A 26,118-nucleotide genomic window follows, 5' to 3' on the forward strand; every position below is an offset into this window, starting at 1 on the left:
TAGTCGATGAACAGCATCATGACATAGGTGTCTGTGCTGTCCAGGTGGTCTAAAGCCATGTGGAGAGCCATTGAGATTGCGTCTGCTGTTGACCTATTGTGGCGATAGGCGAATTGTAATGGCTCCAGGTCCTTGCTGAGGCAGGAGTTCAGTCTAGTCATGACCAAGCTCTCAAAACATTTCATCACTGTAGATGTGAGTGCTACTGGGTGACAGTCATTAAGGCAGCTCACACTATTCTTCTTAGGCACTGGTATAATTGTTGCCTTTTTGAAGCAAGTAGGAATTTCTGGCCACAGCAGTGAGAGGTTGAAAATGTGAATTAGAAGTACAAATTTATTGCTGTACAATGGAGACGGCTTTTCAATCAGTATATTTTTAGCTGAAATGTGTCCTCACTAATAGTAATTTTTGAAGTCTGGACATCACTCTCAGCTGAAGGCTTATTGCCCATCTCTACAAATTGGTTTGTTAAAAACTGATCCACTTTAGTACAAACTCTTTACAGGCAGTGGTAGGAATTGAACCCTAATCTTATAGTTGCCTGTGATAAAGCATTGCACTAACCATTACACTATCATGCTACCCCTCGTGAACTCAGATTTACACCACAGAAACAGACCAGGCAGTGGAACTCGTCCAGGCTGATGTCCACGCTTCAAGTGTGCATGGAATATATGAATTAGAAGCACAAGTATCTTGCTATACAACAGAGACAACATTTCAATCAGTATGTTTTTAGCTGAAATGTGCCCTCATTAATAGTAATTTTTGGAATCTGGGTATGACTGGCAGGCTAGAGCTTTTTGCCGCTATCTACAAATTAGTTTGTTAAAACTAATCCAGTTTGGTCTGGACCAAAATAATCTGATCAGGTCCAAACTGGTCCAGACCTGTAGGATCTGGTCCAAACCAATTTAAGTCAGTCCCAATAGATCAGATCTGGATCTCGTCGAGTTAGATTATTATGGTCAGAAACCATAGAAAAAACTACAGCACAGAAACAGGCCTTTTGGCCCTTCTTGGCTGTGCCAAACCATTTTCTGCCTAGTCCCACTGACCTGCACACGGACCATATCCCTCCATACACCTCCCATCCATGTATCTGTCCAATTTATTCTTAAATGTTAAAATAGAAGCCATAGAAAAACTACAGCACAGAAACAGGCCTTTTGGCCCTTCTTGGTTCAGTAGCTTATTACTGTCCCAGAGGCAAAGGATTGGCAGAAGTCTGCTCATGAAAACTATGATCTTCATTGCCTAGTAAGGTGCCCAGGGTGGGATGACAGGAGGTAGGGGAGTGCAAGAGGTATATGTTGGTGGTTGGTTTCCTGCAATGGCTGAACCACGGATCCAGAGAGGTGAGTTTGAATCCTGTTCAAACCGGTTGGGTCTGGTCCAAACTAGTCAGGATGGGCCTGGACCAGTTAGATCCAGGGCGTGTCTGGGTCTGGTCAGGTCCAGTCCAAACTGGTCCATATGGGTCAGCTCTGCTCCAAACAGGTCGGGTTAGGTTAGGTCAGGTCAGGACTGGTCTGCACAGATCAGGATGGGCCTGGTCTGGTCCCATCTGAATTGGTCAGGCTGAGTTCAGACCAAACCCAAACAAGGAATAAGTACCACCTGTTGTCAGTTACAGCTTTGCTCACTTTACCAATGATTGTGACACGCTGATTGTTGGATAATTATCCAGACTGGATTTGTCCTCTTTCTCTGTGAATGGGACAGACCTGGGCAACTTCTTATATTGTCAGATAGATCCCAGTGTCACAATAGTACTGTAAGGGTTGGTTCGTTTCTGGAGTGTTGGGTAAAGGCATCAGGAAGTGACGAGAACACAAGAATAGTGGACAGGAGGTGCTTTTGGGTGATAGGAGTTGTATTGAGGAAGCTGAGTGGCAGGTTTCTGAGAAACAGAAAAATAAATGATTAATTGAGGACTGTAGTGGCTTATTGTCTAGTGATGAAGGTAGTAGACATGACTTAAACATGAGAAGTCAGGAAGAGTTTAAGGTATTGCTGAGTTTTGAATGTGGACTTGTTTTAGATATCAATCTGATTAGATTAACAAAGGATTTGAAAAAAAGCATTAAGAGGTATTGTGTGCATAAGATCTTTAAGAGAAGTTTGGTCATGCAGCAGCTGTGTGCAAGGATAAAAACAATGTGGTAAATGTGGTGGAGAACATGATAATGGTAATTGTGGAGGAGGCATTGGAGCAAAATGTAGTAATTGTGGAGGGGACATAGCTCTGCATATGCAGGGTGTCCTGTGGAAGTGCAGCATGTTCGGGTGGAAATGGGCATATCATTTGCAGAGGCTTTTCAGAAAGTACAGATGACAGCATCAATGGGACCTATCAATATTCAAAATACAGATTGATAAAAGTCAGTGTGTAAAGCGCATGATTTTATAACAAATGATTTGTTCATTGTTGATAAACTAAAATCTGTTACTTTCATGACAGATGTGGTAAATTGTACAGCACAAACTAAAAGTAGGACAGAAAAAAAATAAAATTATATTAAAAGCTTCAGAAAAAAATCTTGAGAAAAGACAACCCTGGAAGTTATTTTTATAGTGGGGGGGAGGGGTTAAAGAATATTCAGACTTAGAAGAAGGGTTGTTGATGGTTTTTTCCTTTATCTTTCTTTTCTTTTTTTAAACAATGGAACCAGCAATTTCTTAGCTAGTGATCAGAGAGGATTTGTTAGTGATTTTTTTTTCTTTTTCTCCCCCCTTTTTTAAATCCTACAATGAAATGCTAGACATTTGTTAGCTAATGGTCTGAGGATTTTAATGCTCATTGTACTCTGTGGGGTTGTAGTGACACAAATGTGAAAGGGATGGTGGACAAAGACTGTTTGGAAGAGAAGTACTTGGTGTGCTTGAATGATGATCAACAGCAATGCGCCTTACGCTGGTCTGACAACCAACATTAAACATTACTATGAGAAGAACAGTACTGCAACAGCTTGAATAGAGGCTCTTCTAGTGCACTCCTCTTTGCATTCCTCATTAAACCAGGGCAGATGTCCTGGCTTCATAAAACTATATCCTCACTCAAATAATCTAAATCCTAAAAATATGTCATTTAAATCTCTTTTTTCCCCTTTCCATATTGCTGTAGATAAGAAAAATGCACACAGAGTTTTGACCAAAATCAATGTGAGAATTCCCTCCGTATGCAGATGTAAAATGAAGGAGATGTACTGAGCTGAATTATCCTGCTCCGGGATGTACTTGTTGCTTAGCAAATATATTCTTGAAAACCAGGTGTACAAAGAGCCTTACCAGAGACCACTTGAAGGAAATGTAGCAGTCAACCACCAAAAAGGAAAGTTTGTTAAGAAGACCCAAGCAAGAAGTCAGGTTCATGAATCCTTCTGGTCCCATATTAAAACCATGGGTCATCACCAGCATCCCCTGTCCTCATCAACTACTGGCCTCTGTGCCCCGGTGATCGTTATCTTGACCGCCAGCCTCCTGGCTTTTCCTCCTTCTCCTAATCACCTCCCCCACCAAGCTGAAACTTTGAACCCCTTGTAAGAATCGAAAGTGTGCCAAGCCTGAGGGCAGGTATTATGGGTTATTTCTGGCATAGAAACTCAATCACTGCATTCCACCAATCAAAACGCTAGAAATTACAGCAACAGATAATAGCCATGAGCTGCATTAATCCACCACTTTTAGCACAGAGACAATGTTACAAAGATCTTTAGAATGATGTAGGTAAGGAAAAACAAAATGATAAAGTGGGAGATATTAGGATGAAAAGAATGAAAATTTGGACTAAAAGGTTGGTTTTGTGTAAGATGGTGTAGCAAAGTGTCTAAGTTAGAGCTCTAAAGATCAGATTTAGGTCATATTGGTGGTTGCATGTGCTGTCACAAATGATGAGGCAAGATAAACAAATTACCACACTTAGCTGAATGGACAGTTTAATGTTGGCTACATTAACAGACTTGGATTGGTTTGTTTTAGAACTCCGATGCAGGCAATGAGAAAAGTTATGGGCTATGATGCAGTGGCAATTCTAGAGATACAGTCTGAGCGTAAATATTCTATGATCATTTAACAAGCAGGGGAATTGGGAAAAGAAGGTACGGCATTGTAGATTAACCCTCAAAATGCTGTCAGAACTGCCAGGCAGTATCTGTGGAGAGGAATAAAGAGTTGACATTTCAGGCCGAGACACTTCAGTCCCAATGAAAGGTGCCGACCCGAAACATCAGCTCTTCATTCCTCTCCATCGGCACTGTCTGACCTGCTGACGTCCTCCAGCATTTTGTGTGTGCTACTCTAGATTTCCAGCATCTGCAGAATCTCTTGTGTTTATAATTTACAGCGTTGTAGTTTTATTATTTAATCACAGGATATATTGACACCACAAAATAAAACAGTATTTGGGATCGAGCCCAATTTGCTCTTGAATTGGAAGGCTTGCTCAGCCAGTTCAAAACTTGGTTCAGAGCCAGCAATACTCCTGTGGGTCTGAAGTCATGATCTGGTTTTATTTTTTTAAAGTAATCTGGTACTTTCATGGTCACCATTGCTGACATTATTCTTTTGATTCCAGAATGTATTCAATTAATGAAATTTAAATCCTGCAGCTGCAGTAGTTGATTTAGCTTTTATTTCTGGTCCATATATTTACCCTACACTACTGTTCCACTCAACTGCCTAACTAATTCTGTGGAAAGAAGTCACATCAGTAAAATCAGTTGCTAACCTGATGAAAATCAATGCAATACAATTATCCTAATCACAATGTTTTCAAGCCAATAAAAAATCCATTTCCAAAACAAAGGCAAAATTATATGGCTCCTGAAAGATAGCAGGACTTATGCCTGAAATACAGGGAGATAGTAAAGGAAAGAACAGGTTTTAATAGATAAGATAGTAGGAAATTTGCTTCCATTGGTAGGTGAGACTAGAACTACGGGACATTGCCTCAAGATTCAGGGGAGAAGATTTAGGATGGAGATGAGGAGAAACTGTCTTTCCCAGAGAGTGGTGAATCTGTGGAATTCTCTGCCCAGGGAAGCAGTTGAGACTACTTCACTAGATATATTTAAGATACAGTTAGACAGATTTTTACATAGTAAGGGAATTAGTGTTATGGGGAAAAGGCAGGATGGAGCTGAGTTTACGGACAGATCAGCCATGATCTTATTGAACGGCGGGGCAGGCTCGATAGGCCGGATGGCCTACTCCTGCTCCTATTACTTACGCTCTTATGTGAACAAACAGATAAGAAAAAGGAGAGAACAAAAAACTATAGTTTGTCACAGGGTATAAAATAGGTAAGGCTTATTGCAGAATGGATGATGATATAAGGCAAATGAAGGAATGGAAACAGTACAAAGGAACGAAAGACTTCTAACTGCCTCATCAGTACTAGGACCATTAATTTTCCGAAAAGCTGAAGGTCCCACCTGTCCCACAGTCATCAAAAAAGAACTACAAGGAAAGATGTACCCAAAAGCAAGTAACAAGAGGAGCAAATGGGAATTACAGGAAAAAATTAAAGGGTTATCAAAGGAAAGGAGTAATACTTTAAAAAAAATTGTTTCTGTAATTTATAGTAACTTGACTATAAAGCAATAAATTTCACATTACATTAGTCAGCAATAATAATTCTGATTCTGAAGAGTATGGAAACAAGAAATACAAGGCTGTTAATGACAGAAGTGGATATCTCTGTAATGGACACTAAAGAAATACTGGAAACAAACTAGAGCATATGCTGGAAATATACAACATGTAATGGCTTCTTTGTAATGTTTCTCTGCTAAGGCTAAGGTAATGGCTTCTCTGTAATGTTCACTGCTGAGGTAACGGTTTCTCTGTAGCAGCAATGTTTGGGTTATGGCTGGAGATAAGAGGACTATGGCATGCATGTAGCCAATCGGAGATTGTTGCTTTGTCTTGTGTATCTGGAAGGATGTTGTTTTCGCGGTCTTTGTCGAGGAGAGATGAATAGGGAAGACACGTGTGGAGAGAGCTGGTAGACCACCGGTCGGATTGGACTGGGATCTGAGGGTCCGAAGGTCGGCGATGTTTGGAGGAGACAGATGGTGGAAGAATGACTACTGAGTGAGCTCCAATGTGACTTTGACTTTTCCTTGAATTGGGCCCTTTAAAAATTTTCATTACTAACCCTATATTCAGATTAAGATTCATAACGTTCAATCATTTAATTGCATATGGTGCACTGTCTGATATTTTGTGTTGTGGGTTTGTAACTGGGCGGTACATTACACAGCATCCACACAAACTTGATTTCCCAGTTTGGCGGGGCCAAAGGCTGATTCCCCTAGACGAACATGAGCTGGGAGAGCCTGAGGGTTACAAACAGGTTTTGATGAGTATCTGCTTCTTTCTTTAGCATGTTTCATCACTATGCAGTTCACTTAGATTTTTAAAGGCCTTCTTTTATACAAACTTCATATTGCCAAATAGCTTTAAGTAGAGGTATGGTTTACAAAATGCTATAGCGTTTAATGAGCAGAAATTTTTACTATTGGGTCCCGTTATTCAATTAATGACTGCAATCAAGCATCGCACCTTCTCTACTATCTTAGCTGTTTAATGAACACAATTTTCTAAATAGTAGTCAACATTATTAACATGCATCAGAGCGAGTTGCTTTATGGATTGACAAAACAAGATAGTGGAAAATATTCTATCACAGTCTTTGGAATAAGCACCTCATAATTAGGATTAAATCATTTTAATGCAATTTGTTTCAAAAGTCAAATATCTATTGACAGTTTAATACAGCACCCATTGATGTTGTTCAATTTATATAAAACAGTGATCTATGTGATCAGTGATACCGTTAAAACCCTACAGCCCAGTGGTGGCTAACAGATTTATCATGCTTACATGTAGATTATTAATTAACAATGTACTTGAAACTATTAAAATGAAATAAATTAAATTAAAACCATTGCACCTTAAATTTAAAGCCTTCATTTTTAATGACATGCAGTAAATATCAAATGAGAAGTTTGTTATGTATTTTGATTTTTGTAATACCTCACTCGTTCAGATACATGGCGCACTCTGAACATGTTAGTCCTGACAAAGGGTCTCGGCCTGAAACGTCGACTGCACCTCTTCCTAGAGATGCTGCCTGGCCTGCTGCGTTCACCAGCAAATTTTATGTGTGTTGCTTGAATTTCCAGCATCTGCAGAATTCCTGTTGTTTGCACACTTAACATGATGGATTCAATGATGAGACCCGAGGGCTTCTCGATACACAGGGTGGACTGAACTGCTGATTCAGAGAAGGAAAAGGGTGGGGGTCTGTGTTTCATGATAAACCCTCTGTGGTGATTATATACAGCCGTCTTGGTCTTGTCACACTCTTGTTCCCCCGACCTGGAACATCTAACGATTAGGTGCTGATTGTTCTCCTTACCAAGAGAGCTCTTCTCAGTGACCCTGACCATAGTTGACATACTGCCAAGAGCCAACATTAATCAGGCACTCGAGATATCGAACGCTGCCATCATGAAAACAAGAAACTGCCCAGCCCGATGCATTTTAAATCATGGTTAGGGACTTCAATCAGGCTTGTTTGAAGAAATCTCCTCCAATTAGCATCAAAATATAACTTGCGGCACCAGGGGTCCCAACACACTCAATCATTGCTACACTATGATTAGGAGTGGCTGTGGGATTGCTTAGAGTTGGTGGACTGGGCTGTGTTCAAGGACTCATCAGAGGATCCGAACGAATACACCACAGTTGTCACAGACTTTATAGAAACAGTCCCACAAAATTAATCAGTCTTCCCCCACCAGAAGCCCTTGATGAACCATGAGATCCGTAATCAGCTGAGGGCCTGATCAGTGGCATTCAGGTCTGGCAACCAAGGAAGATACAAGAGGTCCACATTCGACCTCTGGAAAGCCATCTCACGTGCAAGGTGGCATTTCCAGACCAAACTTGAACCACTGAAGGATGCTCAACAGCTGTGTCCGGGCTTGAATGCCATCACCTCCTACAGAGTGAAACCAAGCGACATACGGTAAATGACAACAGGGCTTCACTTCCAGAGGAGCTCTATGCCTTCTATTCTTGCTTTCACTGTCAAAACATGAAGGAACCTTTGTGAACTCCCACAGCCCCTGATGACCCTGCGATTTCGGTCTCTGAGGCCAACATGAGAGCATCCTTCAGGAGGGTGAACCTAAAGAAATCATCCAGCCCAGATGGGGTACCACGCTGAGTACTAAAGACCAGTGCCAGTCAACTGGCTGGACTGTTCACCGATATCTTTAACCTCTCGCTTCAGCGGTCTGAGATACCCACCCGCACCAAACAGGCTATAATTATACCAGTGCCTAAGATGAGGGTGGAAACCTGCCTCACTGAGTATCATCCAGAAGCACTTGCATCCACTGTGATGAAGTGCTTTGAGAGGTTAGTGATAAAACACATCAACTCCTGCCTGAGAAGCGACTTAAATCCGCTCCAGTTTGCCCACCGGCACAACAGGTCCACAACAGATGCCATTTCACTGGCTCTCCACTCAACCTTGGAACATCTGGACAGCAACAATGTATACATCAGGATGCTCTTTATCGACCACAGCTCAGCACTTAATACTATCAGCCCCTCAAAACTGATCAATAAGTTTCAATACCTCATTTTGCAATTGGATCCTGGATTTCCTCACTTGCAGACCCCAGTCAGGTCAGATTGGTAACAACATCTCCTCCACGATCTCCACCAGCAGAGGTGCACCACGAGGCTGTGTGCTTACCCCCCTGCTCTACTCATTTTACACTTATGACTGTGTGACTCAGCACAGCTCCAATGTTACATTTAAGTTTGCTGGCACCACCACTGTCGTTGACCAAATCAAAGATGATGACAATTCGGCATGGAAAATCTGGCTGAGTACTCAGTGTCAGTAGGACCAAGGGTCATTGATTTCATCAGGAGGACACTAGAAGTCCATGAGACAGTCCTCATCAGAGGATTAGAGGTGGAGAGGGTCAGCAACTTTAAATGCTTTGGTGTTATCATCTCAGGTGATCTGTCCTGGGCCCAACACATAAGCAAAATGACAAAGAAAGCACGGCAACACCTCTACTTCCTTAGAAGTTTGTGAAGATTTGGCATGACATGTAAAACTTTGACAAACTTCTATATATCTGTGTTGGGAGAGTACATTGACTGGTTGCATCACAATCTGGTATGGAAACCCCAATGTCCTTGAATGGAAAATCCTGCAAAAGGTAGTGGATACGGCCCAGTCCATCACAGGCAGCATCTATCATCAAGGACCCCACCACCCAGGTCATGCTCTCCTCTTGCTGCTGCCATCAGGAAGGAGGTACAGGAGCCCCAGGACCCACAGCACCAGGTTCAGGAACAGTTATTACCCCTCAACCATCAGGCTCTTGAACCAGGAAGATAACTTCACTCACTCCAACACTGAACTGTTCCACCACATACTGAGCCCACCACAAACTATGGACTCACTTTAAATCTCACGCTCACAGTACTTATTATTACTGTTGTTGCAAATGCACCATTTGTTGCATTTTGCACATTGGTTGTTTGTCTGTCCTATTGGGTGCAGCCTTTCATTGATTCGATAGTGTTTTTTAGATTTACTGTGTATGCCCACAAGAAAATGAATCTCAGGGTTGGATATGGGGCCACATAGAGTATGTACTTTGAGGTTTGTCCCTCAGTTATATTTATTAAGTAGGATGCACAAACTTATATTTATCTGTCATCTTCCATCACCGCAGAATATCTCAGTGATTACAGTCCGATGATGTACTTTACAAAATGTATTCTCTGTTGTAATGTAGAAAAGGAAACAGCTAATAATTTCACAAGTTAAATTGATTTGATTTTTATTGCGTTACTGACTGAGGGATAATTACTTATTGGACATGGGAATTAATTCCCCAGTCTTCTTTCAGATACAGTAAAGCACACACTGATCACCTGCTATGCAACCGTTTGGAAATGGCAGTGCTTTGGCATGTGGCTCACTATATATATCCAGAGCTCCTTTTACACCCAATTAGTCCTTGTGCTGCCTTTTAACTTAACTGAGATAACTAGTAAATTTATTTTAACGTTGTGGAGCACCTAAAATAGATGAATTAATAATATGCTAGGGTATTAATAATGTGATACCACAGATAGGCTATGCAATTGTCACAGGATCTTCTTTGATTTCATTGTCTCCTTTGCAATGGTTTTAACATTTCATTTAGTCACTATATTTTCCAGTTAACTTTCCGTTTTACATTTACAAGAACACCCAGATCATTCCATACAGTAGTACTCTGTTGGATCTCTCTGTTTAATCATTTTCTGTTCTTGTCAGAGTGGATAAACATGTACTTCACACTTTGTACCATCTGCCAATTTTTTTTGACAACTCGCCTAACTCAGTAATAGCCCCTTCAGACTCTCGTGTCCTCCTTATAATTTATTACTCCCATTAAGAGAGTAGGGGGCTATGATAGCCTATCTTATCTTTTTTTATTTGACAACACAGCAGAGTATTCTGCCCACTGGGTCCAAGCCAACTGCAAGGGCGCAATGCCATTACTATTCCCATCTGAAACACTTCTGTTTCGCCACAAAGAAACAAACAGCCCTGAAGCCCATGGCCCGTCGTGCGAATGCCAGTCCTTTCGAAATTAATCTTACTTCGCTGCTCTTTCCCCCATAGCTTTGAAACAGTATTTCCTTTCGATCCGCAAATCCACTTTGGAAGTTGTTATTGAATCCGTTTCCACCTCCTTTTCAGCTGGCAAATTCCCGGTTATACTTGAGACAAAAATGCCTAATTTCATTCCCTTCTGGTTCTTTGTCCTACAAATTAAGTCTGAGAGTTTGTCTGGTTACGAGCCTTCTGCCACTGAAACTCGACACAAATCCTTTCATGAGTTTTGAACACCTCAAGTACTGGTTTGTTGGTAAACCGCAGCCTTCCCCTCGTTCCAGTTTGATTTCTTCTGTAATTCCTGATTTGTGGTGCAGTTTAACACACATCTGAGCGGATTACTGGGATCCCGTGACGCCATTGCCCATTGCGACCCGCGGTCTGGGCCGGTGCAGAAGCCTGCCGTCGCTGTCTGCCTTGTCCCGTCGGTGGGGGGGACTGCACAGGTTGGTCTGGGCGGTGCAGACGGCGGTGGGCAGGCGGGGCTCGGAGCCTGTTGCACGGTGGCTCGGCGCGGCTCGGCTCAGACCCGCCTTCCTCCTGCAAACTCGGCCCAGTTTCTGTGTGAAGATGGCGGGATCAGCAGCGAAAAGCGACAGAGTGGTAAGTGCACGGGCATGAGGGGGCGATGCATGGCATCGTTCGGGGCCACGTTTGCTGAGCGGAGCCGAGGCGGGGAACCTGGGATCTGGGATCTGGGATCCGGGATCCGCTACGCCGGGGGCAGGGGAGACCCACGACTTCTTGTTCAAACTGACCCCGACTCGCTCAGCATCACCTTGAATTTGTTCCCGGTGCCCGGTTTGCGGGCCGATTTGATTCCGGGATTCCTTGGAATCGGCTCCAGGATATTCTGCTTTTTAGGCCGGTCTGCAGTTGACTGCGGCTTCCACCGTCGGAGGCCGAGATTGATAACAGACTCCTACCACCGATTAGTGTGGGATTGACTGCGGTTTCGCACCGGTATCCCTGCCGTTCCCGGAGTTCAGATTTCAGATTTCGCACTTCACTGCCCCCAATTTACGAGAAATCTCAATTTAACGTACTCATCCTCGATTCCAGCGCTGTATTATCGATCAAAGGCAAATCATTTGTCACTGATGAAATCCCGCAGATTGTGGAAGATTTACGTTCGTTTCCATCACCCATTCTGTCCTACATTTTCTGCTGGAACTGTTCATGAATCACAAGTATTGATGCAGTGTAATATTGAACCGTGCCTTGTATTTAGAGAAACTGATAGGAATGCTATAATGTATGATAATCTTCCATTTCACTCTTAGATAGTGGACGGACATCACTTGAACAACTCATTAACTTCCCCAGACTTTGAAGATGTACCACGCTTGGTAAAAACAAAATACTATTCTTTGACATTTTAAAAAAACTTTATAAATATTGTATGCAAGATTATCTTATTTGTCATTGTTGCTTGATAATGTACAATTCTGCTGGGCTGTGAAACTTACAAGGACCAATCCCTTACTTTCTTTTAAGACTGTTCCTTTTTGTGGTACTATAAAAGGAGGGATGAGACCAGGAAAGAAGATCATTGTGATGGGTATCGTGGATCCCAGCCCAGCAAGGTACAGATCAATAATTCCTTCAGTATTCACTAGGGCTAAGTTCAGAAAGGTTTTAACAAACTTAAGGCAAAGATAGTATATTCCTTAACTAATATTATGTTTCTTTTGAGAAGAAAATTGTGAAAATAGCTCTCAAAAAGAGGCAATTTTGAGCTTTAATATTGGAGAAATAATATAAGAATGTGCATCATTCTGATGTGAAAAAACTCTTCGTGTCTAACACAGGCTGTTACGTGATAAATGACAGAACAGATTTCAGTACAGCACTCAAACACAAACACAAATTTGTACTGTTTCCACTTTCGATTGAATAAGTTCAATTTTGTTTAGGTCTCTTGTTTATCTGAAGGGAACTATTTCCAACGGTTTGGATTAATCTTCTGAAGTTGAAATGATTTGGCATTGATCTAATATATATATATAACCATTTAGAAAGTGAAATATCTTTGGAAATTATTCTATTCATGCAGAGTTATGTAACTAAGCAAAAATGCAGAATGGTATTGTAGGTGGGAAATGTTCAAGTTCAGCCATTTGACCTTTAACAGTCCTGGAAAGTATTATTAAAACTAAGTCTCAGCACTGAGCGATAACTAAGATGTTGTGGTTATGTTATGGTTCACTTTAACATTTTGTTTGTTTATTCAGACACAGTGAAACATGATTACTTGCTTTGATTTTCATACAGGAAAGCACTATCTAAATTTCATGATTCTATTCATTGTTCTTAAGTCTCTCAATTGCCTTTGCTGCCGCATCAACATCACAAGCTTCTGACGTTTCTATCTTTCAATTTTGGCACAACCCTGTCTTGCACAGCCTTGATTTTTATCTGCTGTATCTGGTGCACCCAGTGTAGCCTGCTTTATATTAGTGAGACCCAATGCAGATTGGGAGACCGCTTCACCGAGCTGCTTCATTCCATCCACCACAAAAAGCGGAATTTCCCAGTGGCCACCCATTTTAATTCTACTTCCCATTCCCATTCCGACATGTCAGACCATGGCCTCCTCTATTTCCACAATGAGACCACACTCAGGTTGGTGGAGCAAAACTTTGAATTCCGTCTGGGTAGGCTCCCTCCAACCTGATGTCATGAACATCGATTTCTCAAACTGCCAGTAATTGCCCCTCCCCCTTCACCATACCCCATCCCATTTCCCTCTCCACCTTACCTTTCTACCTGCCCATCACCTCCCTCTGGCGCTCCTCCTCTTCTTCTGTCCTCTCCTATCAGACTCCCCCTTCTCCAGCTCTTTACCTCTTCAACCAATCGACTTCTCAGCTCTTCACCACCCCTCCCCCTCTCCCAGGTTCACCTATCACCTGCCACCTTATGCTACTTCCTCCCCTCCCCCCACCTTCTTGGTCTGACTCTTCCCCCTTCCTTTCCAGTCCTGAAACATCGACTGTTTACTCTTCTCCATAGATGCTGCCTGGCCTGCTGAGTTCCTCCAGCGTTTTTTGTGTGTGCTTCGGATTTCTGGTATCTGCAGATTTTCCAGTGTTTTTAGCCTCTTCCCTGATGGGAGTGGGACAGACAGTCCAGGAGCAGGGTGGGTGGGACCCTTCATGATTTGCTGGCTTTTTTACAGCACATTTCCGTATGTGTCCATAATGGTGGGTAGACTGGTGCTGGCGATGTGTTGGGTTTTGACTACCTGTTGTGGAGCCTTCCTGTCTGCCGTGGTGCAGTTTCTGTACCATGCAATGATGCAGTTTGCTCGGATGCTCTCTAGAAGATCGTGAATATTGAAATGCACGGTCCATCTCTCTTCAGCCTTCTCAGAAAGCAGAGGTGTTGGTGAGCTTTCCTGATTGTGTAGGATGTGTTCTGTGACCATGCGAGGTTGTGCGAGATGTACACTCCCAGAGTTTGAAACTGCCCGCAGTTTCCTTTGCTGTACCACTGGTTTAAAGAGGCGTGTGAGTGATGCGGATTCTCCTGAAGTCGATAACCGTCTCCTTTGTGGTGTTAATATTGAGGTAGAGGTTATTTGCCTGGCACCGGGCCTCGAGCTTTTCCACCTCTGTAGGCATGTGAAAGACAAATTATTAGAATTGACACTGAACACTTCTGGCCAGAAGATTGCTGATTATCTGTGCCTGAGACCAAACTATTTTCAGTTTAGTTCCAGACACAGTATTCAGCTGGGAGGCAACTTCTCAACGCATCAGCAAGACACAGTCTACCAACACTAGTGGTCAGCTGAGGAGAGAGGAGTGGCACATTTCAGGACATCCCTTTGTCACATCTTGTCTCTCACTCACTGGCTGTCAAGATTGCCATCTACCTTCAGTTAAATTACTCAGAACTTTGTTCAACATTAAAATACTATTTAAAAACTATTCACATTATTTAAACTAATACAAAAGTATGAGGAAAACTCACCTCACTTGTAAATAATGTATACCTCACTTGTAATAAATTTACAGGCTATAATTTCTCTTGTCTGCCAACTTCCCCTTTTGGTTTCAAAGTGCCCAGTTAACTTGGTGTGAGTTCAGCAGGTGAATTTCCCAACCTGAGAGCTGGGAAAGTAGCACAGAAGTCCTGGGAGTGGAAAACTACACCACTGGTTTCACTCCAGAATGGCGTAGGCATTTCAGCTGGCAAATTCAACATTCAAAGTACATTTATTATCAAAGTGTGTATACATGTACAACCTTGAGATTGACCTCCTTACAGGCAGCTACAAAATTCATCACAGATCTTAGAGTGCGACTTAACTGAACACTTCATTTAGAGGCTTTGAAAGCTTGAGCAGTTTCTGTTTTCTGATTTGGTTTGTTTTTTGTTCCAAATGAAGCTTTGAAATCAGTTTGTGCTGCGGAGACTCAGATGTGTCACCAGCCGATGTTGCCATTGAACTTCAGGCAAGATTTGCTGATCAGCAGTTTGTCAGAAATGCTTTCGTTTCTGGAGAATGGGGAGAAGAAGAAATGCCCATCCCCTACTTTCCCTTCATTCCAGACCAGCCATTTAGGGTGAGTAGCAATGTTACCCATCTCAGGAATACCGTACACGATTTTGTTCTCTATTATACGGCTGATATTGAGGCACCGTTAGTGGGGAGAAGAAGCGAAAACAACATTCAAGGATCATGTCAGAACTGAGAGATTGTACTTTGCATGAAGTATTGAATAGGTTAAGGCTTTTTTTTCGTAGAAAAGATGAGTGATTTGATAAATGACAGTGAAAGGATGGATAGTGCAGATGCAGTGAAGGTAAGTATATGAATGAGCAATAATTTCATTAAAGTTTTGAAAAGAAATTTCTTGACTAAAGTGCTGTTTGCAAGGAACTCATACCATTGAGCAGCTGAACGGTATTACCCTGAGGAGGATGGTGCTTGAAAATAATGCCAGTCGTAGCAAAAGTATGCCAGCATTACCTTCAGATTGCTGGACTGCTGTGACGTGCTCAGCCTGGGTGGCCATAACCATGAAGATGGCAGCAGTAATCTGAGCTTTCACAGGAGCGTGCAGAGCTCGAGTAGTCTCCGTGCTGCTGAAAAAGTAGAGATAGCTACCATCAAACGAACTGGAGTTGCCCACCACCACCATGCTAAAAAGAATGAGCTCCATGTACATTTAAAGTTAGGCTCCCCACATGCACCTTAACATTAAGTTTGGGCTAGAATTCACTCCGAGCATCTCCCTGTGTATGCATATCACCCTTCCTCTGTACCCCATGTAATCCTCACCTAAGTATCTTGAGGTGAAACTTGTGTGCAGTTTCATGGAAAAACAGCTACCATTTCCCTTCATTAAAATCAAAAAAAAGTTACGAATACGTATCTGGGAGAGAATCATTTAACGTTTCAGGTCAAGGACCCTTCATCAGATCTGGAAGGGAGACAGAATAAAGTTGTCAAGTGGAGGAGGAGAATATCTCAGTTAGGGTAAAACCAGGGTTACCAAAGGGTAAGCTGTAAAGTAGAAAGTTTATCGAGTCAATGAATGAATGGAAGCAGTTAGAGACTGAGAATATAGAGGAAGGGACACAGGAGTTGCACATTGCAGAGCAGGAAGACAAGGCCAGCTTGTTTCTTACACCGTGTATTGCTGCTGCCCTGATGATTGCAAACATCTAATGTGCTGAGAGAGTCCTTGCTGCTTAATAGCTTGGTCCAGATTTCCCATATGAAAAGCACGAGTGGAGGAATATGTAAAACGAAGAGGGCACTGCTCACATATCTAATCTATCAGATGAAAATGTGGAGTGTGGTTATTATTAATCATAGGCATATTGTATTGTCTCTGGATCATGAGATACAGGAGCAGAATTAGGCCATTTGGCCCATCAAGTCTGCTCCACCATTCCATCACGGCCGATTATTATCACTCTCAATCCCATTCTCCTGCCTTCTCCCTGTAACCTTTGATGCCCTGACTGATCAAGAACTTAACGACCTTTGTTTTAAATATTCTCAGTGATTTGGCCTCCACAGCCACCTGTGGTAATGAATTCTACAGATTTGACACCCTCTGGCTAAAGAAGTTCCTTTTCATCTCTATTCTAAATGGACATTCCTCTGCTTTAGGGCCATGTCCTCTGGTTCACCCACAATGGGAAACGTCCACTCTATCTAAGCCTTTCAATATTCAATCCCCGTGATTATGGCTTCTATCTCTTCAACTCCAACGGTTGCAAGGAGTCTCTCCAGCAGGTTTCTGAATCAGTGCATGCACACGTCTCCACTCATCTGCTGTTATTTATTACAACAGTATCTCAAATTTTCTGGCATGTTCTTGCCTCAGCTGAATAGCTGGTAGTACACAGACTGAGAAACCGTTGCTATATTAACATAGGAGTAGTGTTAAGTGTACAAAGGTGTAGTGGGACATTGGAATGTCATTTACGAGAGTTGCTTGATAAACTGCTAGTGCTGTGAGACGTGTGTGACACTTGTGTGAAATTTTAGTTGGCGGAGGGGGAAGCTCGAGAAGTTTCACCTCATTTTCTTTTTACACATTGTAGTTTTTGGGACTTCAGAATTCAACAGTTTCAGTTAAGTTGCATATTATTTGCAGCAGAACTAGCCAGTTCTGCTGTGGGACTATCCATCTGTAAATATTAATTCAGTTTCCCCCTCCACAACCTCCTAACCTCCTGGGCATTTCCAGAATTTGCCTTTTGATGTCAGATTCCAGCAACCACTCTGACTTGCAACTCACAGTTTTCTTTTTCTAACTGACTTTTAACCAGAGACCTCTGAATATCAAAATTGCCTGGGCACCCTTGGCTTTTCCCCCCACCAAAGATACTCTCTTATCCTCGCCATCTCACATACTGTTGGCAACTTAAAATTAACTTGTTTTCTTATTTTCCCAGTTCTAGTGGAATAGCTTTCAACCTGAAAGATAAACTTTGTTTTTCTTTACTAATCTCTTCCGCCAACACAATGTCCATACCCTTCCTTTTTCCTCACGTTCATGTGTCTGTCTAAACATCTCGCGGTAGCGTAGCAGTTTGTGTGATGTTATTATAGCTCGGGGCATTCCGGAGTTTGGAGTTCAAATCCAGCGCAGTTCTGTGAGGAGTCTTTCTCGTGAAATTCGTGAGTTTTCTCCAGGTCCTCCGGTTTTCTCCCGTCATCCTGGGTTGATTAGGTAAAATTGTCCGTGATTAAGTTAGGGAGAATCAGGTTTGTCAGGGGTTGCTGGGTCGTGTGGTTTGAAGGGCTGGATCTCTAAGTAAACAAAAAACAGTCCTGAACATTTCTACCCCACTCCCCAGACAGCAGTTCCCAGGCACCCATCACTTTCTGTGCAAGGAACTTGCCCCTCACGTCCCCTTTGAAACTACCCCTCTCACCGCTGGTAACAGACATTTCAACCCTGGAAAAAATACTGTCTGTCGGCTCTTTCTGTGCCTCTCATAATCTTATAAACCTCTATCAGATCTCCCTCAGCCTCTACTGCTCCAGAGAAAACAACCCAACTCTGCCAACCTCTGTTTATAATAAATGCTCTCTAATGCAGGCAACATCCCATTAAACATCTGCACCCTTTTCGAAGCCTCGACATCCTTCCAATGACGAGTTGACCAGACCCGTGTGCAAAACTCCAGATGCGGCTTAACTGGAATTTTATAAAGTTTCAAGCAAACTTGGTGACTTTTGAAGTCAATGCCTTGACTAGTAAAGGCATTGAGTAACAAGCAGGCCACTTACTTTCTTAACCACCTGAACAACCTGCATAGCCACTTCCACGGAGCTGTGAACTTGGACCCAAAGATCCCTTGGTTCATCAACTCTGTTGAGGATCTTGCCCTTAACAGTGTACTGTCTCTTTGCATTTGACCTACCAAGGTGCAACACTTCACATTTGGCTGGGTTCAACTCCCTCTGCCATTTCTCTGCCCATACTGTATCTGCAACTGACCTATATCCCATTGTATTCTTTGCCAGTCTTCTACACTACCACAACACCACCAATCTCTGTCATCTACAAACTTACTAACCTACCCACCTACAGTACTGTGCAAAATATTTTTTTTGCATCCTTAATTTTTTTAATGTAAGTTTTGTTTTAGATGGGTTTTTTTGTCTTCTGCATTTGTGTCAGTAGAAAAGAGCAAATTTTTAATTTCCAAACATTCATTTTCCAAGAAGTTAAATGTCATGGTGAATTTCTGTATTTTGTTAAAGATTTTGTAATAGCCACTTTTCAACTGAAAGCTTGATTACTTTGTAGGTATACAGCCCAAAGCATAATTAAACAAAAATAGCAGACAGGTGCTAATGATCAATGACATAATGTGTTGAATGAACTAAACTGAATATCTGAAACAAAACAGGTGTAGAAGGAATCAAACTGGGTGAAGGACAACCAAATTAAAGGTGAGGGCATGGCAGATGTGACAGTTAACCTTCCTATCATCAATTCTTACACAATGGTAAGAGTGGCCATAGCAACACAATATCCTGCATCAGCAAAGTCTCTCCCAAGCAGAAATTTTGCAGCAGGCAGGAGTTTCAAGCTGTCAAAACACAAAGAATCGAGCAAGGTTGAGGACCAGAAATGCAGTGGTTGGCCAAGGAGACTGAGTGCATCTAAGGAGAGATGTATCAAACCGATGTCCACTCTAAATCGGAAGTCATCCAGCACTCCAATCAGCTCTGAACTCTCAGAAATTACTGGATCCCAAGTACATCCCTCCACAGTCCCAAAAGTCTTGTCAGAAGTGGTCTTCGTGGAAGAGTTGCTGCCAAAAAGCCATTCTTCCAAGTGGAAACAAAGCCAAGAGACTCCCCTAGGCACAAAAACACAAGGACTGGGTTGCTGAACGATGGTGGCAAGTGCTCTGGACTGATGAATCAATATTTGAAATTTTGGCTCAAACAGGAGGCAGTTTGTCCATAGAAGAGCTGGAGAGCGCTACGTGGATGAGTGTCTGCAGCCAGTGGTGAAGCACGGTGGACGTTCTCTGCAGGTTTGAGGCTGCGTTTCTGCAAATGGAGTCGGTGATCAAGTCAGAATTAATGGAATTCTCAAGTACAAGCAAATTCTCATTGTTCACACAATACCTTCTGGGAGATGTCTGGACAGTCCCCACTTCATTCTGCAGCAGGACAATGGCCCCAAACATGGCACTGTAGAGTTAACAAAGATGTGAAATGTTGGAAATCTTGAGCAATACACAAAATGCTGGAGAAACTCAGCAGGTCAGGCAGAATCCATAGAGGGATAAACTTTGTCAGCTAGTACCGGAGGATTGAGTAACATTGCATGCTGTAAATTCCCAATTTAATTGAATATGCAGATTTGAAAAGGTGAAATAAAAATGTGGCTGTTTACAGATCTGAGAATTAAAAGTACTTTAGCCTAAAAATTGTTGATCTGATCAGGTATTTTTTCTACAACAATTTATGGGAGGTGGTTGCAGAATGGCAGATGTGGATGGAAAACGTGTTTTATGTCCTTTGGAACTACTACTACTATGACGACTCAGGCCTAGGGGGCCGGCATCGGGCACGATGACGGACTCTCCACTTCTCCCTCTCCCTCATCAGTGTGTTCAGTTCATTACATTAGCCGCACCGCTATCTTCTAGGAGCGTGTTGACCATAGTCTTGGGAGGGCGCCCAGGGTTCATCCTCCCGTGCTTGGGCTCCCATATGATGACTAGGCTGGCAGGTAGCTCGGGGTGGCGTAGACAGTGCCCAGCTAGTTGCAGTCTTCTCGGCTCGATTTTAGTGGTGAGCATTGGTAGGTCGTTATAGAGCTCGACGTTCGTCATCTGCTGTTGCCATCTCACGTCAAGAGCCATCTGGAGCATTTGTGTATAGCAACCATCTAGAGACTTTCGCATCGTCTTGGTGAGTGTCCACGTCTCGCATCCGTACGTGAGAATGGACTCTATGACTGCTATGAAGATCCTCTTTTTAAGCCCTCTGGTCAGGTTCGACTTCCAGATTTCCTTCATGTCATTCATAGCCCTCCCTGCCAGCGCCTTCTGTATCTTTATGTCCTTCTCTGAATTCATCTTTCTTGATCTGAGGTACTTGAAGTCAAAGACTTTCTTACTTGTATCATTGTTTATGGTCTTAAAGGTACCTGTGTCGCAATTAAACGCCATATACTCTGTCTTTTTAGCGTTTAGGTGAAGTCCAACTTTATTGCATTCAATTTCCACTTTTGTCAGTAGCTGCTGTGCTTCCTCCAACTGGTCAGAGAGCAGGACAAAGGGAGGAGGAAGAGACTGCCACTGACCGCTATCAACGGCTCATAGACGCACACACAGATGCAACAAAGTGTTTGCCTACTGTGAAGCAAATCAAGAAAAGCCGGATCTCGAAACATCCTGAGGTCGTCGCAGCAGGAAGTGTGGTCGATGCTTGTCATGCCGACCTTAGAAGGAACGAAACAGAAAAGCTCAGAGACAAGTTCAAGACAGCAAAGAAGAATCTCTTTGCCACCTACGGCCAACTGAAGGAAGAGGAACCAGCTGAGAGGATTAGAGAGATAGAAGCTGCTAATGAAGACAAGCAGCATGGAGAAGCATGGCGCCTAGTCAATGAGATCAGTAGACGGAAGAAGTCCCCATCAGGTCAAATAAGTGGTAAAACAGCAGAGGACTGTGCCCAGACATGGTTTACCCACTTTAAGAACCTGCTGGGAAGCCCTCCAATGATCACGGAAGAAGAAGAGGACATACCCACGATACTAACGCAAGTCGATATCGATGACGTCCCATTCACCATTGAAGAACTGAAGAAGGTCAAAAATGCACTCAAACAGGGCAGGAGCGCTGGACCAGATGGGATACCACCAGATGTCCTGAAGAACTGTGAGCTGGACTTCATCTTGCTGGACGTATGTAATACGGCACTGATGAAAGGTGACAAACCAGAACAGTGGTCACTCTCAAACATTATCCCAGTCCCCAAGTCTGGATCCCTCACGAAGATAGATAACTACCGCGGTATCAGTTTGACCTGCATCTTAGCAAAGCTATACAATCAGATGATCTTGAACAGGATTCGCACCGCCATTGACCCTAAGCTAAGATTCAATCAGAATGGTTTTTGGAAGAAGCACACAATAGTAATGCAAATACTTGCTCTCCGTAGAATAATCGAGGAAGTCAAGAAGAATAACCTACCAGCCGTGCTGACTTTCATCGATTTTCGCAAAGCTTTTGACTCCATTCACCAAGGTAAAATGCTGAAGATCCTGAAAGCTTACGGAGTGCCAGACCGTCTATTGAGAGCAATAGAGTCCAGCTATACCAAAACCATGGCGAAAGTTGTATCACCAGACAGAGAAACAGCAGTGTTCGAGCTCCTAGCTGGTGTGCTGCAAGGAGACACTCTGGCACCTTACATCTTTATAATCGTCCTAGATTATGCTCTACGTCAAGCTACCAAAGATCATGATTATGGTTTTACCATAAAACCAGGATGAACCAAAAGTTACGCTCATAGATCGCAATTTTGCAGATTGTCCTTTGGAACACAATACAGTATACCATTGTTTTCATAGAAGGCAAAGAGTTAAAAATATAGAATTCATGACAGTGATAAAACTTGTACTTTTATGCAACTTTCATACATCCATACTAAAAGCAAGGGGCACCTTGACTTTCAGGAGTATTCTAGTTTATTGTGCAAATTTAAGCCATTTTTCATTTCTGTTTCTAATGTCATTCTTTATCAACTAACCTACATTTATCAGTATGAGACGTGAGCTAACAATAAGAATACGTTGTATATTTAGAAAGGAATGGCAGCACGCTCAGCATTACAGTCATCCTCTGTGCTGATAAATGTACATCTGCTGAGATCTCCCTCACTTCACTTCCACCTTCCCGCCCCTCCCCCCTCGCACCCGCCTCCCCCCTCGCACCCGCCTCCCCCCCCTCACACCCGCCTCCCCCTCCTCGCACCCGCCTCCCCCTCCTCGCACCCGCCTCCCCCTCCTCGCTCCCGCCTCCCCCCTCGCACCCGCCTTCCTGCCCCCGCTCGCTCCCGCCTCCCCCCCTCGCTCCCGCCTTCCCCCTCCTCGCTCCCGCCTTCCCCCCTTCGCTCCTGCCTCCCCCCTTCGCTCCCGCCTTCCCGCCCCTCCTTGCTCCCGCCTCCCCCTCCTCGCACCCGCCTTCCCGCCTCCCCCTCTTTGCTCCTGCCTCTCCCTCCTCCCCCCGCCTCCCCCCTTCGCTCCCGCCTTCCCGCCCCTCCTCGCTCCCACCTTCCCCCTCCTCGCTCCCGCCTCCCCCTCCTCGCTCCTGCCTTCCCCCCCCCCACCCCCACTGATGCTGTCCTGAAGCAACTGAGACAGGAATTGCTGATAATGAATAGGTACATTAATCATTTTTTTTACAAACAGTAAAAATTCAACCAAACATTCATGTTCCCCAAACTACAAAGCTGAATATTCAACAAACATACTTAGTTAAAAGCAGGCATAGAGCATGCCTTCCCAATAGTCATGTGCTTCACTTGCCAGAAACAAAGGGGGAGAGGGGACATCCCCTGTGCTGTCTATATACCGGGGTATTTGAAACTGGACACCAGGCAGCTATCCAGTGGGAAAAGCAACTGCAGTTCCTAAACTAATCAATGGTGACGGAGGCAACTCTGGACAATCAGAATAAACCATGCCCCTCACCACCTCTCCCCCCAGTACATCTTTGGACTGTGGGAGGAAACTCACGGGGAGAACGTACAAACTCCGTACAGACTGTGGTGGGAATTGAATCCGGGTCAATGGCACTGTAATTGCATTATGCTAACTACTATGCTACCATGCTGCTCCTAAATTATAATTATTGCAAATTATATTTGCGGTTGGGCCTTAGATCAATCTTGATCTCATTTCAACCTCAGGTGGCTAAACTCCAAGAGTTGGAGTTACATTCTTTTGATGGACTAAAGTCATTCAGAAAGGAAGCTCCCCACTTAAAAAAACATCAAAAATAATTTTCAAAGTAGTCTTTTATTCCTGTTTTCCAAGGAGTAGGATAAAATAATTTTTGTACTTAATGTATCATTATTGTTTTGTATTAAAGACTATGATTTATTTTCACAATCTGCAGCTTGAGATACACTGCGAATACCAAAGGTTCCGCATATTTGTCGATGGACATCAGCTTTTTGATTTTCATCATCGTGTTGAGAACTTTTCAGCAATTACTGAAATAAAGATTATTGGTGACTTGCAGCTGACCAAACTTGCTTAAGGACTGCTGGAAAAAAGATGAACTTTCTGCTGTTAGGTCAAAGACTTGTCATCATGCATGTGAGGCGGTACTAGCTGGGTCTAAGCTATCTCGGTGTTGGTCTCCATTGTCTGTTGTGTGAAAAGGAGAATCAAATTGTTGTTTGCCATTGGCAATTAATGCAGGGAATTTAGGGAGCAATTTGGGGAAATGCTTGCAGCAGTTGATTAAAATACGGTTAATAATGGCTCTGGGCTGCAAGGAGGATACATTCTAGTCGTGGCTTCATATGTACAGAACATTAATTTGGGAGGGGGAGGGACAGGGTAGCAGGGCAATGAACACGGTATTTTTGTGTTGTTTAAACCTTGCACTTCGTTCACGTGTTTCCGCACTGAAATGACAGCACAAATAATTAACAAATATATATTTTAAAGAAAGAATGAACAGTCAGGGTATTGTTTAGATTGTAAATGACATGCTTTGTGTACTGTAACATGGATGGTGTATTTTGTGCTATGTAATACCATGTATTTATAACTATCTTGCCTTTTAGTCTTAATGAATTATTAACCATCAACTGTAGGGTATGTTAACAAATGAATGTACCAGATGTTTATTATGTTTCTGTAAATGAGAAGTATATTTCTAGAAATTCCTAGGTTATTAATAGTTTTATAGATTACAAGCAATAAATGTTGATATCTCTATAATGGAGTTTTAAAAAAATCACATAAAAATACAAAACATGATGCTATTCATAGAATTAATTTTCTAGAAATATAATTTAATTTATGCTTCATTATGCTTTTGGGTTAATGATGCTAAGTTAAACTGTAATGGGGATGGAAGTTAACACTATTACTGCAGTGAGTTGTATTGTAATGAAAATAATATTTCACTAAAAATATTCTAACTGTAAAAGAACACTAAATTGAACGCAAGTCTAGAATATCTGATATTTTATGTGTTTTCATTTGTATGTAAACTGATTGCTTTGGGTAAGCTGTGTTTATTATCAGCTCTATTATTTACCAATACAGATCTGGAGAATTAGTAGGTCTAATTGGAGAGTGTTTTGTGATCACATATTTTGGAACAGAGTAATTATTATAGAAACTGTGTCAGAAGAAGGCCAATTAATATCATGTTATCTGTATGTTTTGTGTTTAGAATAGATACTTTGGCATTATTCACTCATTTTTAATGTTTTCCTGTATTTGTTGAAGTACATTTCCCCTGCTGTATAATTGACTGTATATCTGGCTTTATTTAAAAGCATGTTAAATTCAGGAAGTCATTAATGAAACTTTATCAGAAATATCAATATTATGGAAACTCTGTCTTAAGATCTCATCCTGATTATTTTTCCATATTTAAAAAGAGCTGTATAACTGAATAGTGGCATAATTCAATCCCCCTCCTTTATTTCTGCTTCTCTAACACTGCAGTGTATTGCTGGGTCTTTATGAAAAGATAACTCACCAGTTATTCAAAGATGCCTTTCAAAATGTAACGTTGTCATGAATGTTGTGCATTTAATTTTGTTAAGATCAACTGATAGCACATTTACAAATAAATATTTGTAAGTTCCCCATACTTCCTTTTTCATTCCTCTCCCTCCCTATCCTTCATCTTTGTTTTCGTTCCCTTTTTCAATGTAATGGTGAAAGTGGGGTTGGGAAAATGACGGCATTGTTTGCTACTCATGACAAAATGTCTGCAAACTCAGGTTGATCGTTTCAATAAATAACTTGCCTTCAAATGGTTTTATTGAAAATGGAAAATACAGCTGAGGGCAATGTTATCACTAATCTTTCATCAATGGTAGTGATGACTTCACGTTATCAGCTTTGGTCAGTGTCAAGGTGAAACCAAACTATGCTTTTGAGACCAGTCTGCACATACCATTTAGGGTTGATGCTCCTGAGAGTCTGTAGCACCAGTGGACTCATTGTAAAGGATCCCATGACCACTTCGTAGAAGAACAGGGAATGTTTTCCCTGATGTCTCTGGACAAAACTTACATCCGAATCAATATCAGAGAATCATAAGATTATCTGATTCTTATATGGTCTGCCTTCACGCATCCTTCTCTTTCTTAAAACATATCTTTCAGCTGTCCTAATACATGGTTTGGTGTTTAATCAAAT

The 26,118-nt window shown here is 42.4% G+C and overlaps 1 protein-coding gene across 1 annotated transcript; it reads left to right on the top strand.

Annotated features, from left to right (window-relative positions):
• Positions 1 to 6,740: 6,740 nt before the first annotated feature.
• Positions 6,741 to 25,710, top strand: LOC134350620 (galectin-related protein-like). Its single transcript, XM_063056098.1, has 5 exons — positions 6,741 to 11,317; positions 11,998 to 12,063; positions 12,212 to 12,300; positions 15,111 to 15,288; positions 23,843 to 25,710. The coding sequence occupies exons 1-5, from the start codon at positions 11,285 to 11,287 to the stop codon at positions 23,984 to 23,986; spliced, it is 510 nt and encodes a 169-aa protein (XP_062912168.1). The 5' UTR covers positions 6,741 to 11,284; the 3' UTR covers positions 23,987 to 25,710.
• The last annotated feature ends 408 nt before the right edge of the window (positions 25,711 to 26,118 follow it).

The sequence above is a fragment of the Mobula hypostoma genome, chromosome 8, assembly GCF_963921235.1.
Source record: "Mobula hypostoma chromosome 8, sMobHyp1.1, whole genome shotgun sequence".
Taxonomy (NCBI): domain Eukaryota; kingdom Metazoa; phylum Chordata; class Chondrichthyes; order Myliobatiformes; family Myliobatidae; genus Mobula; species Mobula hypostoma.

Bases quoted from the DNA above. Each gene is read 5' to 3' on its own strand.
- LOC134350620 (XM_063056098.1), top strand. From the start codon at position 11,285: ATGGCGGGATCAGCAGCGAAAAGCGACAGAGTG. The intron at 12,301-15,110 runs GTACAGATCAAT...TTCCAAATGAAG, and splicing joins GTGGATCCCAGCCCAGCAAG to CTTTGAAATCAGTTTGTGCT. The intron at 15,289-23,842 runs GTGAGTAGCAAT...CACAATCTGCAG, and splicing joins TTCCAGACCAGCCATTTAGG to CTTGAGATACACTGCGAATA.